The 15261-nt window shown below is 34.1% G+C and overlaps 5 protein-coding genes across 7 annotated transcripts; 1 reads left to right on the top strand and 4 right to left on the bottom strand.

Moving 5' to 3' along the window:
* Positions 1-331: 331 nt before the first annotated feature.
* LOC103843947 (methylsterol monooxygenase 2-2) lies at positions 332-2872 on the bottom strand. Its single transcript, XM_009120714.3, has 7 exons — positions 2631-2872; positions 2005-2142; positions 1594-1739; positions 1285-1404; positions 990-1202; positions 819-899; positions 332-738 (listed from the first exon to the last, which is right to left on the bottom strand). The coding sequence occupies exons 1-7, from the start codon at positions 2658-2660 to the stop codon at positions 666-668; spliced, it is 801 nt and encodes a 266-aa protein (XP_009118962.1). The 5' UTR covers positions 2661-2872; the 3' UTR covers positions 332-665.
* Positions 2873-5537: 2665 nt separating this feature from the next.
* Positions 5538-6800, bottom strand: LOC103843948 (ras-related protein RABA2b). 2 transcript variants are annotated; one of them, XM_009120715.3, is made up of 3 exons: positions 6639-6800; positions 6335-6535; positions 5538-6258 (listed from the first exon to the last, which is right to left on the bottom strand). In XM_009120715.3, the coding sequence occupies exons 2-3, from the start codon at positions 6497-6499 to the stop codon at positions 5773-5775; spliced, it is 651 nt and encodes a 216-aa protein (XP_009118963.2). In that variant the 5' UTR covers positions 6500-6535; positions 6639-6800; the 3' UTR covers positions 5538-5772. The 2 variants fall into 2 exon arrangements, with proteins under 2 accessions (XP_009118963.2, XP_033137671.1); XM_033281780.1 differs by having other exon boundaries at positions 6604-6721.
* LOC103843949 lies at positions 6765-8768 on the bottom strand (the record flags this gene model as incomplete). Its single annotated transcript, XM_033282331.1, is given in 5 exon segments — positions 6765-7905; positions 7983-8070; positions 8149-8273; positions 8387-8510; positions 8513-8768. Coding segments are annotated over 5 exon segments (693 nt in total), but the record flags the coding sequence as incomplete, so codon positions are not given.
* A 2471-nt stretch (positions 8769-11239) lies between these two features.
* LOC103843950 (neutral ceramidase 1) lies at positions 11240-13041 on the top strand. Of its 2 annotated transcripts, none has more exons than XM_009120716.3 (4): positions 11240-11541; positions 11953-12275; positions 12373-12581; positions 12775-13041. In XM_009120716.3, the coding sequence occupies exons 2-4, from the start codon at positions 12115-12117 to the stop codon at positions 12882-12884; spliced, it is 480 nt and encodes a 159-aa protein (XP_009118964.1). In that variant the 5' UTR covers positions 11240-11541; positions 11953-12114; the 3' UTR covers positions 12885-13041. The 2 variants fall into 2 exon arrangements, with proteins under 2 accessions (XP_009118964.1, XP_033137672.1); XM_033281781.1 differs by lacking the exon at positions 11240-11541 and adding an exon at positions 11572-11591.
* A 645-nt stretch (positions 13042-13686) lies between these two features.
* On the bottom strand, positions 13687-14235 carry LOC103844407 (proliferating cellular nuclear antigen 1). The gene is made up of 3 exons (XM_033282330.1): positions 14095-14235; positions 13906-14044; positions 13687-13796 (listed from the first exon to the last, which is right to left on the bottom strand). Exons 1-3 carry the CDS (start codon positions 14233-14235, stop codon positions 13687-13689), a joined length of 390 nt encoding a protein of 129 aa, XP_033138221.1.
* Between the last annotated feature and the right edge of the window lie 1026 nt (positions 14236-15261).

The following is a 15261-nucleotide window of genomic DNA, read 5'->3' as shown; positions in this document are numbered from 1 at the left end:
ACGCGTGGTATGCTTTCAGACAGCAACGGGAATTTTCTTATTTTGATAGAGACTTTAGTTTTGGTCTTTGCAATCTGGTGGGGCTTTTTGTGTAGATGATATTCAAAATCTCACGTAAAGGAATAGAGAAAGAAGAATAATTGGGTAGAGAGTGTGGACGTGTCACAATGGTAAAACTTAGAAACCCTACACCACAAGAAAAGACGTGACCCACCAAGGACCAATGCACATATATCATATGCACATATTATACGTGTCGGTGTTGGCTGATAATTGATTGTTCCATGATTCTATCTAAAAGTGTTTGATCTATACATGATCACTGTTCAGATCTAAAATCAATATAAGCATTTAATAGTCAGTCCAGGAAAACGAAAGAGGCGGCGATATTAATCAACAAATCAAATGATGACTCATATCAAATGCTTAAAAAGCCCAACACAAACGCCTGCTAAGGTACCAAATGTATTTTCAAAGGATGCCACATTTGTAGCAATTCTAGACAACACATATAATAAACTAAGACGCAGAACAGCTGAAGCAAGCAGCATGGAAGTAAAATGGAAGGAGAAATCGAGGCTGCGGAATAAGACCTTCACTGAGATGCAAACAGAAACTCGCAAATCCGCAGTTCGATCGACAAATGTTATCCAAGCTTAATGATGTCACGTTTGTTTCAATTCACTGTTTTCTTTAAGAGACTTCAATCTTCTGTAGCCCTTATCGGTACCAAAAATCCTGATAAAACACCAACACGAATTGTTAAAATCTCTTCTTTTTTTTTTAAAACAAAGAAAAGTAATAGCTCAGGGGTTTACCAGTCCATATACACAAAAGTTGAAGAGTAGTTTCCAGACTTTGTGTAGAGGAGGCGGTGATGGTAGTCATGGAAGTCAGCACTGTAACCAAATTATCGAATTTTACGTTAATTACAATCTACTATAGATTTTAGATTCAAGAGAGCTGGCTAGTTGTGTGTGTGATCTTACCCTCCATACAGAGGAAGAAAATTTGAGAGGCTCCACGGGAAATGATAGCCACAATGTGCCTCAACAGTCTCAAGAACTCTCAGCACCATCCATAGCCAGAGAGTAATCAGGTGGGGGCCGGTGAGAGCTGGCCCGACTATGGTAGCAAATCCCAGGAACAGAATCTCAGCTGGATGAGCATACTCTGACGTCAAACCAAATGGTGTGGCGTATCTAGAGTATCATAAAATGGTTGCTCTTTCAGAATTTATCTAAGTATACTAATCATTTTTCAAGATGAACAACTAAAACTTACTCATGATGAACACTGTGGACGGTCTTGTACAGCCATTTTGTATGCAAGATCCGATGGCCCCAGTAGAAAACAAAATCCTCAATGATGAAGTAGAATAATATCTGGGCAGACACTTCTTTCCTGCACGACCATCACCAAAGAGGGTCTTATATACCTCTGATCAAATATACGCTCAGGTTCTTTCATGATGCTCAACACTGACACTTTTCCTTTTTTTTTCTTTTTGTTTTTGAATTGTCAAATGGAAGAGTTTATAACATGAGAACCCAAAGGAACAAAAGCTTTAAGAACTAAAGAACCTGGTAATACCAGGACGGGAGAGGAAAACTGCTGCGCATTCCCATGGCTCTGAAGACAGGATAGGAGGCCATCATAAGGGGCAAGTTTACGCAGAAATGATAAAGTAACAAGCGAGTTATACATTTTTCTTGGGCTGCAGGTGTGTTGTTCTTTGCCTGCATATGACCAATTACCAAAACAAGGGGGCATTTGTTGATCATCAAAAAAAAAAAAGAGAAGCTGAGTAAATAGACCAGATAACTTGTAATTGCTGTCATGACAAATAGATTAATTTTATAAGTGAAACAACCATTTCCTTTACAAGTGACTGATTACTTGGTGATTAACCACTACAAGATCCTATTGAAACGATCACGCAAAGCAATACAGAGGAGGCCACTTAGAGGAAATGAGAATAAAGAAGAGAGAGAGAGAGTTAACCTGAATCTTGTACTTGGTGAGAAAGCCTTGCCTTTCAAGAAAAATGAAAGGGAGTCCAGATAAGAAGAAGACGCTTTCATGGAGGAGGAAACTCCCAATGCACGCCAGTTGAAAGTCGCTAAAATGTGTCACAAGGTACTGCAACAAAAAAAACGATCAGCGAGAGATCATGATTCGCGCAAAAAGAATTGTGATGGTATCATCATTTTCAGTCTCTCACCATCATCTATATAAGAGCAACATACACATATATATCATTAAAGTAAAAGCAAATGTATAGAGGAACGACTATTGCTCAATTAGCACGTGGTTTATTGATTGATCCACTGTTAGGTAGTAACATACACAGTATCTAGAATACCAGTGAGCGGTCAACAAACGGAAACTAGAAAAAACGATCATACACGTGATTTGGCGAATTCAGATCTAGCACACTACTGCAATCGACACGAAAGAACGTCTAATCTGATGGATCAGAACAATCAAATAGCCCCAGATCAAGAATAAGATAAAGTTAAATAAAACGAGCATGTATCACAATGTGGTGGTCAAGTGAAGACGGAGTAAACAAGAGGACATCACATGAGCTGGTCGATTCTTCAGAGGAGAATGGAGGTGAGTAGTACCTGCCAACCGGATTCGACGAGGGAAGCCATTGATGGATCTAGAGAGAGAGAGATGGGGAAGATGTAGAGCAAGAGAGAGGTGGGAGAGAGTCCACGAGTGAAACAAACAACAACAGACTGTCACGGAACGCAAAAAAAACAAAACAATCTGGAGCGAGTCTGATATTTTTTTTTGTTACACCTAACTTCTTTTTTTACTTTTTTGACCCGTAACTCGTAAATTCACACGGATCCCCTCGTGCGCATCGCCCTCTCCCTCAGTTTTTTTAGTGGTCCCCATATTTTTATTTTAGGGAGAATTTGCGAGACAGCTAAGATTGAAACGTTAATTAAGTGCAGGACTATGATTTTGACAGTATTAAGTAACTAACAATTGTGACTCATTTCATCCGGTTTTAACCCTATATCGTACAGGTAGAAGGGAAGAAAGAAGGCCACTTAGAAGGGAAGAAAAGAGGCCACATCGCCCTGGTAAAATATGGACAGTAATTACTGCGCTATAAACAATAGTGGCATCCACGTGACATGCATAATAACCAGATACGTTTTACTGTGCTATAAAAACATTTAAGGTGTTTAAAATTACAGTTACATCGATTGGATTTATTCCATTCGCTTTTATATGTAGGTTCATTCTATGCGACGTGTTATAGATATCTATGTTATGAACCTAAATAGTTAGAATCCTTTTTGTTAAATTCACGCATCGAAATTAAGCCCTGCTTTAGAAAGCTAAACCCTAATCAAGGAAGCATAAACCCAAATAAAATGTATATAAATATGGTTTACTATACCCAAACCTCTATTTAGTAAATCTAAATTTTATGCAGGAATTTGTAAACCCAAATATAATCTATAAATTGTTTTCCAATATTGGACACTTGATGGCACATTTACTTGGTTAGCATGTTGCATATGTTCTATTTCATATAGTCTAAATAGAATAGTAAACGAATGTTTCAAATAATCAAATTTGTCTAGTGTTGTTTTCATAGTATGAAATGCAAATAGTAAGTTCTCCCCACCCGCAAAAAATACAACAATACAAGACACACCACTGATTAGTAAAACTAAACCCTAATCAAGGAAGCATAAACCCAAATAGAATGTATATAATATGGTTTAATATAACCAAACTTCTACTTAGTAAATCTAAACCCTAAGCATGAATATATAAACCCAAATACAATTTATAAATTGTTTTCCAATATTTGACACTTGGAGACACATTAACTTGGTTAGCAGGTTGTATAATTTTTTTTCCATATAGTATAAATAGTATAGTAAGTGAATGTTCCAAATAATCAAATTTGTCTAACATTCGAAAAAATGAATTTCATATTACAATCAATCAAACAAAATAACAGAGAAAAGAACTATCAAATTTGAAAACATGACGGATTATTATATCTCTAAGAAATAATATAGAAATATATCTCAAATAGTATGGTACTCTTACATAAATAGGCACACTAAAAATATATATATTATACTATTCTTTTCACCGAATATAGTATGGACGACGAGTTCCTCTTCTTCATTTTTTTCCATGTTGATGCTGATACAGATTTACTAGGCTCACAATCATTATTCTTCATCACCATATAGAGTCCGTCTTCATCTTCTTTCTTTTTCTGACATGGCGACATTGTTAACGATCCGCCGTCGTTATTCTTCACCACAGTATCTCTAAAACAAAACCAGAAACAAAAACATAGTATTAAAGCAAAAGCATGACTGTAAGAATCAATGATATTGATCAACAGATCCAAATGCTCATCATGTAACGCTTGCTTCATAATATCGATCCACCGGAGGTTGAAGTTGTTAACACGTTTACGCCCGGTTGGCTCACACCCAGAATCGAACAGTCTACTTGAGAGGCCTAATTCGTCCATGATATGTCTGCAACATGAAAACAATTATAAGAGAAGATTGTATGAAATTTTTATTGAATATACACTCGAACTACATAAATGGAATAGAAAGTAACATGCAATATAGTATGTAACTAAGATTTTATAAAATGGAATAGTATGTTAATGATCTGAAATGGAAGATCATTCCTTAAAATGTAAGTGGAATATAAAGCTTTACAATTAATAAACGATTCCGCTAAAAATTGACAGTCACAATGGAACCAATGCAACTAAGTAAACCACTCTTCATGCCATACCCACTAACGGGACCATTAAAATCAGTGCTCTCATGACAAATTACATATTTTCTTACAACCGAAGCTAATATCGCAAGTAGGCGAGTGAACAAAGTCGTTCTAGTTAAAAACAAGTAATATCAGAAATCAAAACAATCAAGGAATCTACAGCAAAATTGACAGTCCTATGAGTCATAAACCCAACCAATTTTAAATAAATAGTGAAGGAGATTCGAACTTACTCGATATAATATCTTCGACACCGTTCGATTCGTAACTCGGCTTCAACCTAATTCTGTCTTCCAACAACCGCTTCTTCAAGGGAGATAATTAAGAGTAAGTAGAATGGAGGGAACACGGCGCAACGAACGGACGCAATCTTTAACCGTCGATGAAGCTTTGAGTTGCAGAAGATGGAACTATTCACACTAACCGAGAAAGAGGAAAAGGTAAAGTAATTATATTTGAGTGAGTGAAAACGGAGCGGCCACGATGGTAAGTGAACAGATTCCATATTAATTTTAAATTTTTTTTATCAGACGGTTTCCCGGTTGGTTGAGAAGGGCAATATGGCAATATTGTATATTGTGCACAGGGTATATGGATAAAAAAGGGTTTTTAGATACCGAGTGAATTATAATTTGTTTGCTTGATGTAGGATGCAATTTCCCTTTATTTTATTCCTTTTGTTGTCTGTACATTTTAACATGTTCAGAGATTTTCTCCTCATTTTAGAGGTTTTTAGATAACAATAAAGAAACAAAGATCTTCCTTTCTGGGAAATACTGTGGAATGATCACAGTTTCAATACAGCTAAACAAGCTTCAATCTGTAACATAAATCCAAAAAATAAAATAGACTTGGAAGCAAAAAGCTATACGCTATACTTGCTGAAATTAAGCCAATAACCAAAAAAAAAAAATGTTAAAAAGATCAAAAGAGAGAGTTTCATGAAATGAAACGTGTGACTAATTTGATTAGTCATTACTAGGTAGAACAGCATCCTTTACTCTTAGCCACAGACGAATCCGTTATGTTAATGGCAGTACCTTGCCCCGGAACCTGAAGATTACCCGCAGCTTCTTGCGCCGCCAACGCCTTCTTGCTTATGATATGATAAATCTCAGATAAAATCGTCTGAAACGCTTTCTCGATGTTACTCGCCTCCAAAGCAGACGTCTCGAGAAACGACAAACCTTCCTTCTCAGCTAGAGACCGACCATCTTCGTCGGCAACGGATCTCAGGTGGTTTAGATCTGATTTGTTCCCAGCCATCATGATCACAATGTTGGAATCGGCATGGTCCCTGAGCTCGCGTAGCCACCTCAGGACGTTCTCGAAGGTCTGTCTCTTGGTGATGTCGTAGACGAGGAGAGCACCGACGGCTCCTCTGTAGTACGCGCTCGTGATGGCTCGGTAACGCTCTTGCCCTGCCGTGTCCCAAATCTGAGCCTTCACTGTTTTGCCTTCAACCTATTAAAACAGATACAGAAGGCATGATGAGCAAGACAGATCTCGAGGCGAAAGATCTAAGGCAAATGATGATCACCTGTAGAGTCCTGGTGGCGAATTCAACGCCGATGGTGGATTTGGATTCGAGGCAGAACTCGTTTCGGGTGAATCTGGAGAGGATGTTGGATTTGCCGACACCGGAGTCGCCGATGAGGACGATCTTGAACAAGTAATCGTACTCATGGTCTATTCGATTCGCCATTTGTCTTCCTCACAAAGCCTAGCGCTTCCGATCAACCTGTGCATACATATACGGTCAAACAATCGAGAGTGGGGGTTGTGCGAATCAAAGGCGCAAATCGATACCATAGAAAAATCGAAGGACGAACTAGAATTTTTACCCTTTGAGAACAAAGCTGAAAGGATCGATAATGGAATTATTTTTTTTGTTGTGTTTTCCCTTTCTGTTTCCTCGCGTCTCTCCTCTCTTCCCTATACGTTGCGATGAAAACGGAAACACTCTTTTAATTAGATTTTTTTTTTTTTATTTTTTTGTGTCTCTCGTCTTCCCTAGTTATTGGTGTACTAGTGTTCCTTTCCGTGCTATGCACGGGCAAAAATTTTTTTTTTTTATTTTGAATAATTTTATTATAAATGTAAATTTAAATAAATTAGTAATCTTTAAATATATTATAATTATGGATAATATTGAAGTAAATCTGTTGAAACCTTTTTGGCAGTAATATCTGGCAGTAATATCTAAATTTGTTTTTTAAAAAGATATGTTCATATCTTTAATCTCAACCGGAATTTGGAGGCTTTTCACCTTGTGTTAATAATGATAATGGCTGCACATGGGATGTGAGGGGGCGATACGTGCACATGGGTGTATATTTTAAGTGACTTAATACTAATTAATGAAGGTTTAATGTTCATGCAAATGGAAAAGCAGATGGCAAAGTTGAGAAAACAGAGGGATCTTGCTGAGTCCAGGCTTGAAGATGAAGAAAATAGAAGGAGATGTCTAAGTGTCATAAAGAGGTAACTTGAAAAGCATATATAAATAATAGTAATCGATTTATTAATCTTACGATTTATTTTCATTAATAAAATAATATTAGCCCCTGTGGTAACGCACGGGTTACTTTCATTATTTTCCAAATTATCTGATCATAAGTTATAACGATCCAAAGCATAAAAAAATAAATTTTTATTTTAGTCATATTTTCTAAACCTAGATAACACATGTAAAAACGTGATTAAATATCTGAATTTTATACTTGCACCCGTTTTCATATTAAAATATGTTTCTCGTAGAAATTTCATTGATAGATTAGTAAAATTAGTGATGTTAAAAAGAGTAAAATCAACAAACTATAAATAAGTATATACATTTGTTTCCCATACAGCTTCACATTTGTCCTAATACAAATTAACCATACTCTGTTTTTTCTAGTTTTCTTCTAACTTTTTTAAACATAGAAAAGTTAATCTGTTTAGATAATTACAGTATTAAATGTAATCTGTTTGTTGACAAAAAATAAGTATATAAATGACATAATTTAATATTAAATTAATGGGAAATCATCAACGGTTACCACTTTATTTGAAGTGGGTTTTACCATTTGAGTAACCGTACATGGAGCCAAATTATCAGTGTTCACCATTCTGAAATTGATTTAAAAGTCTTAGTAAAAAATAATGTAAAAGGAAAGATAAATATGTAAATTTAAAAATGAACTTACCCTTTCTTAAATTCACTTATCTCATCTATATCTTCTTCATTCAGAAAAAGCTTTGTAGAAAAGCGTGAGTTTTGAACTGATATTTTACCTATATATAAAATAATTTATTTTATACTGTTATTAAATATTTTTAAAAAATACAGTACTTATATGATAAAATGGTTACCGTTGAATTTTTTGGTCCTCATAAGACTTCCAATCAATATAACTGGACCAGTTTTGTTGTTCTTCATATAAGAGTGCACATCCTCAGCATGGTTTTCCCATAAAGTGCATTCAATGATTGTTTCACTACAATTAAAAACATTGAATTAATATACAATCAAAATTTCATAACGGTAATGTAAGACAAACTTTAGATAACTAAAACACTAACATAACTATAATCTTTGCTTATAACTAACCTCAAATCTCGTAGTTGAATATCCAAAAGTTTTGTTGAATGTCCTGCATACTTCCTCTCAGTGATTTCACCCATGCCAACAATTTCACCCAGTATGTCTACATAAAAATAGAAAATTGAGCAAAGATTAGGTAAATACTGAATGGGGAAATTATGTACTAACTTCAGTACGGATTAAAATATGTAAAAGTTAAGAGAAATAACATACCTATGAAGACATCATCAACATTGGACTGAGATAAAATATCTGGAAAAGGGCTTAAGTTGAAGCGAGATAGATTTGGGATCTGCTCAGAGGTCTTCATATATGTAGTCCATATAAAACTTATCTTGTAAGGGTGTGTGGTTCCTCTGTAATCACCATTGTTACCCAACACTTCAAAAATTCATGACATCTAGATACTCTCCTTCTTTAAGGTCCCTTCCAAATTTTTTAATCAACTTCTGTTTCACAGAAGCTTGAATCCTTTCTCCCTGTCAAGTGTGAAAGATTAAAGATTAAAGATTAGACATTACTCAAACGGTTTCTACAAAATATTTTTAGATATCAAAGTGTATACACTTTTTCATCCACAAGGATAGCTTCCATCCCGAGAACAACTTCAGGTTTATTTTTGGAGTAGTAGTTCCATACCCATGAGACCAACACTCGGATTTTCCATTCTTTTTGAGATGCATTGAGCTGGGAAAGAGGAGTATACTCCAGTGGCATCTTCAACCTACGCTCTGCAGAAATAGAGAGTGGATGATGTATTAGATAAGAAGAAAATAATTGTTCTAAGAATATTGATGGAAAGCAAAAACCTGTGGAGAGCGTTTTGGCTACGATGGTGAGGAAAAAAGAAAAGAGATGAAACGATGGTGGAAAAAAAGAAGGTGAAGCGGTGGTGATAAAGAGAACGGGAACAGGGGAAGCTATCGTGTGTTCAGTTGAGAATAATTAGGCTTAAAGGTTTGTGGGATAAGTAGTTGGTAGTTATTCTATATTTATCTATTGTAATTGTTAATTTAATTTTATTGAGTTGGTATTTTATCTAACCTTTATTATATTAGTTTTAATACAATTACATTTGTATTTGATCCGTAGAAACTATTTTGTGTATACTATTCTTTGCAAAAACCAAAACACTCATAGTTTTTAATTTCCAACCATATCAAACCAGCATGTATTTAGTATTACTCTGTATATTTTCGTTAGTTGAAAAGTTTATATTGTTGAAGTCAGATATTTTTTTTATAGATTTTCACTTTGTTTGCTATAAATAAATGAAAACTAAGTAAAATTTATCATGAAAAAATATAGTTCAAATAAGAAGAGCATTATAAGCATCTTCAAATGTAGTATACAAAATCCCATTAACAGTTCGTATATCTTCGTAACTGGTAGAACCTTTGATCTTGTTTAAAAGAAGACTCAGATAAAAAAGTTCTTTTGTACTTGAGTAATTTTCATGTTTACTATTTGCATTCTCTCTGTTCTTACTATTAACTTCAATCCAATCTTGAAATTGTGTAGTTTCATTTGCCTTCTTTGCTGAAAGATTACCAAAATCATGACCTCCATGTGTAACTTCTTTGTCATTTTTTTTCATATTGGTTCTCTCCATCTGTAGCAAATATGAAATAAAACTTTTAAATTAAATATGACAAAAACACAGAAAATAAGATATCTAGCTTTTTATATTAATAAGCCTTAGAAATGGTAATAATGATTATAGTACACATGGGTAAATGTAAGCTTTCATAGACACGTGAACCTCATATTACCTACAAAATAGACACACATGTATAAACTGAATGTAATCGTGTCACTTTATCGCTAACAATCTGAAAATTCTCACTTTTGAATATAGGTAGTTGTTGCTGAAGACAAATGAATATAAGAGATTTAAAATATCAAAGTATTAGCTGGTTTTAGAAATAATTGTGAGTAGAATAGATGCATTTATAGGAGATGAAGAAAATAGGAGAATTATATATATCAACGTAAACAAACATTTATGAGGAAAATAAGGAAATTGTTGGTTTATATTTAGACTCCAGAAAAATAGGAGATGCAAGAAATTTTCAGAACTAAATTCTATAATTATCGCACACATAGTTTTTTTTTAAAAAAAATTGTTTCACATGATTGGGTCATTTAAAGTTGGTTATTTGTTTTATTTTCAAACTGCCAAATTTTGCAAAAAAATAACGTGTTTTGCTTTTTTTTATTTAGCATTTTTTTTATAAAAAAATACATTTTCCACTTGTCATGTTAGGATTGGACGTGCGACTTGCGCTTTAGTATATAAGGGATTTAGAGTGCAAATTCTCCGAAAATGATGTTATTAGTATGAATTTTGTTGTTGTTTTTTTTTTTAAACATAAATTTATGGAGGTGATTGGTTGTGTATGTAGATGATTTCAAAAAACCAAAATTTAGTTTAAAATCATATATGTTAACTAATCAAGTTTTTCTTTGTTTAAAAAATCTACATAAAAAACATTTCTAAAAAAAATAAAAATGGCTGTAGAAATTTTTATTTCCATAAAAGAAATTTAGTGCTTTAGAAAGATACGACAATAAAAGTTACAACAAATAAATTTATCGATTAAATTCTACAGCAAAAAATATAAAGTGACAACAGTTATCAATCATCACCTATGTCCATCAGTCACTGTACTCCGATAACTAAAATCAATACATATGGCTTCATATCATTTTTTATAGTGTACACAATATTCATACACGTATTTAGTATATAACCTTAATTGCAATTATCTCTTCCAAAAATTATAGAACAATAAGAATTTACTTATATAAACTAAAATAAAATTTGAAATCCCAATATTATTGATATACTAAAGTTTTACTGTATCTTTTATTGTATTGGATGCATTAAAAAATGTAATGAATATTAATTTGGGCTCTACCTGTAGTAAAACATCATAATAAGCATAATAGGTTATTCGGCTGATTAAACTTTAGGTAACTCATTCGGCCCAAAATTTTATTAAAATCAACTTTGAGGAGCACAAGAAATGATGAAAAGTCAGCATCTGTGTCACACCAAATTCATGTCTTTGCTTCGACTCTCAGACTCCTTTCATCTTTTTTCCCGCGCCAAATACTTTCTTCTTCCACTGGACTTCCCTCTCCTGTTGTTTGATCAGGTTAGATACTAGTTTATTTTCACTCATGCTTCTTTTTAACGATTTTGCATGTATGATTCTCCACCGCTATCGTCGACTTTTCTGTATTTTTTTCTTCTTCTGGGATTCCAATTGAATTTTCTCGAAATTGTTTTTTATGTTTCGTGTGTGTGATCGTCTTTCGCGTGCTGCTTCTTTCTGCTTTGTGATTTGGAGTTCCCGGTTTAGTGTGTTGAGTGAAACTTTCTGTTTGCTTTCTATTTCGAGCATTGAGAATTTCAAATTGATGGTCATGTGCTTGATTGGGCTTTACAAAAATATTACATTTTAGGTTTCATGTTTATAGAGCATACAATATTTTTTACTAATAGAAGATGAATCATTTCAAGATACTATTAATGCTAATAATAGTGTTTCTTAATGAACTATAAGGTAATGCCATGATGGAGCTACTATCTCTACTCAGATTATGGATTAGTTTCTTCTTCATATCGACACTTCTTTTGCTTCGAGTTGACTCTCACTCTGAGTATTTGATTGGAATGGGAAGCTATGACATCACTGGCCCCGCCGCTGATGTTAACATGATGGGCTATGCTAACATGGAGCAAGTCGCTTCCAGTATTCACTTCAGGCTCCGTGCTCGGACATTCATTCTCTGACCCTGAAGGGAAACGGGTTGTGTTTGTTAACATTAACGCTTGTATGGCTTCACAAATCGTTACACTCAAAGTTATCGAAAGGCTCAAGGCAAGGTAATCTTTTAGTTTCTTATAAGATCATTGAAGTTTCTTAAATTAGGTGAATTCGAGTATATATCATAAGGTGGAGTGATGATGCTGTGTTTTGTAGATATGGGGACCTGTATACTGAAAAGAATGTTGGCATCAGTGGTATTCACACCCATGCCGGTCCAGGGGGTTATCTCCAGTATGTTGTGTATATCGTTACATCACTTGGCTTTGTTCGTCAGTCATTTGAGGCTCTTGTCAATGGAATTGAGAATAGTATCATCCAAGCTCATGAAAACCTTAGTCCTGGTTCAATTTTTATCAATAAAGGTTAGGACTGATCATACACTTCTCTCTAGTAAAAATATTTCCTACAGAAACTGTTTGCTTCCCAAGAATGTTCAAGCTTTGCTTTGTACCCGTAACTGGCTGCGTGATTTGCAGAATATGAAAGTAAAAATTTCATAATTTATTAAAACTATTGTATAATGTGTTTTATGCTAATTCACATGTTGACTTGTAGGTACTATAGAAGATGTTGATGATATGTGCAAGGAAGATGATGTTGGGAAGACTACAAGTGCTTCTGGAGTTGGAAGTTCAAGATCAGAAAGCTCAAGTGTACCACTATGAAACATGTTTGAGACTTTCTTTTATTATGTTTGGAAACATAACGAGAACAAAATTTGGTGCCTTTGTTTTGGTAGTTATTGAACTTGTTTAAGTTATTAAGTTTGTTATTGTAATGCCACTTTAAAATTCTAGTTATTTGATTATATATTTTCTGGCATCAGTCGTATGTAGCAACTAGCAAGTAAGGATCCTACTTGTTTGGGACAGTTATTGCCGGCTGAGTCGTAGGTGAGACTCATCACAAGAGATGTTGACAAGCAACTCCATTATTCTTGTTTGGTGTCTCACAGTCTCACGACTCTCTCTTGATCCTTGGTTTTAATATGTTCCCACATTTGGGTTCAATTAATACCAATGGTTTCAAACATTTCTTTCACAACTGAAGATTTTCTTATTTTTATACAGGTTTTCAAATTGTTTTTGTCATTTTATTTTATTTAAATTAAATTAAGTAGTGACCACTAAAAATTACAATATTATTTAAGAATATAAATTTTTGTACCATAAAAATTTGTTTTACAATATAATTAAAACAAGAAAGGTATAAAACAAATTAAAAAAGAGTTAAATGGGTCTTAATGGGTCAAAATAAAATTTGTTGGTTTAAATGGAGAACCCTAATATACCTTAAAATTAAATGGGTCTAAACGGATTTGGGTTTTAAATGGAGTGGGTTTACCCATTTTAACATCCCAAAGTAAGTGTATCAGTCTCTCTATATACTCAAAGAGCATCACAGAGAGCAATGATAGTGTATACCAGTGTCACCGATGGTACTGAGATCTTTGCAAATCCTTGAGAACTAACTTGACGGCATCCTCACAATGGAGAGGTGCTCAGCATCAGGTATCCCTAGATGCTCATTGTCTATATCCATCAGTTTCATCTCAAAATCCGCAATCTTGTCTTGCGCTATAAAACACAGATCACGACACAAGTAAACATCTTGCTTTCACCGGTAATAATTAACTAAAATATAAAGCTACAAACTTTAATGCTTTTATATATCAAATTTTGCTACTATTAAACTTAATGTGACTATCGAACATGAAGGTGACGGTGTCGCCGCCGTCATCGGCTTTGATGGTCATGATGTCATCATTTCCGGTGCACTTGAGCATCTTGGACATGTTTCCGAGATTCATCCTATGGAGAGGTTCCTGTCGCACATGTAGTGCTCAAAGCCTTCGAATCTAAGCAGGAGAGACACCAGCGCCACGTGGCTGGAATCCATGTCTTGGAGAGAGAAGCCGGTGCTGGAGCAGTCAAAGTTGGCATCATTGACCAGATCCTTGACCGATTTGAGAACCTTCTTTAGCAAAGAATCCTGAACAAGACGTAGCTCCAACATTATCGTCTAGGGTTTATGGAAAGAGCATTGATTCAAGAATCAGGAGAGAGTCCTTTTTTTATAGGTTTTTCCTTTTCTGGCGGGAAATCTTGATTCTACGACATTTACTTCCCGCCAATTAAAAAAGGATCTGATTTGTAATTATAAAAAGAAAAAGGTTCATTTCGCGTGATTGGTGAAAGTTTGGGGTTTATTGTGATAGATTTCCTTATTTGGGCCGTTGTGAGAAGAAAAAAAAACTTATAAAGATGGGCCGGACAGCAGAATCTCTACTAATAAAAGGGAGCTTTTGAGGCTCCATAGGGTGTCCACATCACCGGAAAAAATTTCTCCCGAAAGATGACACGTGGCATTAAATATAGTTTTACATTTTAATATGAGAAAAATACCAAAATAGCACTAACTCAAGTTTTTGTTCCCAAACTAGCACTCAAGGCCAAAAGTCACAAAAATAGCACTCAAGGGGTGGGGTTTAGGGTTTAGAATTTAGGGTTTAGAGTTTAGGTTTTAGGGTTTAGAGTTGAGAAGTGAGGTTTTGGGGATAAGATTTCAAATTTTGAAAAATAAAAAAATTTAAATTTTTCAAAAGATAAAATGCTATTTTGGTCATTTTAGTTTTTGAGTGCTATTTTTGTGATATAAACTTAAAAAGGTGCTATTTTGAAGATTTGCCCTTTTAATATTACTTATTTTTGAAAATTGTAAAAAATATGTAAACATACAGCATAAAAAAATGGAAAAACTACATTAAACATATGTATGATTACTATTTTTCACTTAAAAAAAAGACGGCTTATCTCCATAATGTAACATTACCGTTTTATAAAAAAAAAACAAAAAACATTATATATAATTTCAAAAATAATAAATATATGTAAAACATGCAACATAAAAATAGAAATACTACATTAAACATATGAGGCTCCATAGGGAAAAATATGTAAACATACAGCATAAAAAATGGAAAAACTACATTAAACATATGTAACATTACTATTTTTCACTTAAAAAAAAAACGGCTTATCT

This window comes from Brassica rapa, chromosome A10 (assembly GCF_000309985.2).
Source record: "Brassica rapa cultivar Chiifu-401-42 chromosome A10, CAAS_Brap_v3.01, whole genome shotgun sequence".
NCBI lineage: Eukaryota > Viridiplantae > Streptophyta > Magnoliopsida > Brassicales > Brassicaceae > Brassica > Brassica rapa.
This window is presented reverse-complemented; position numbering and strand designations above follow the sequence as displayed.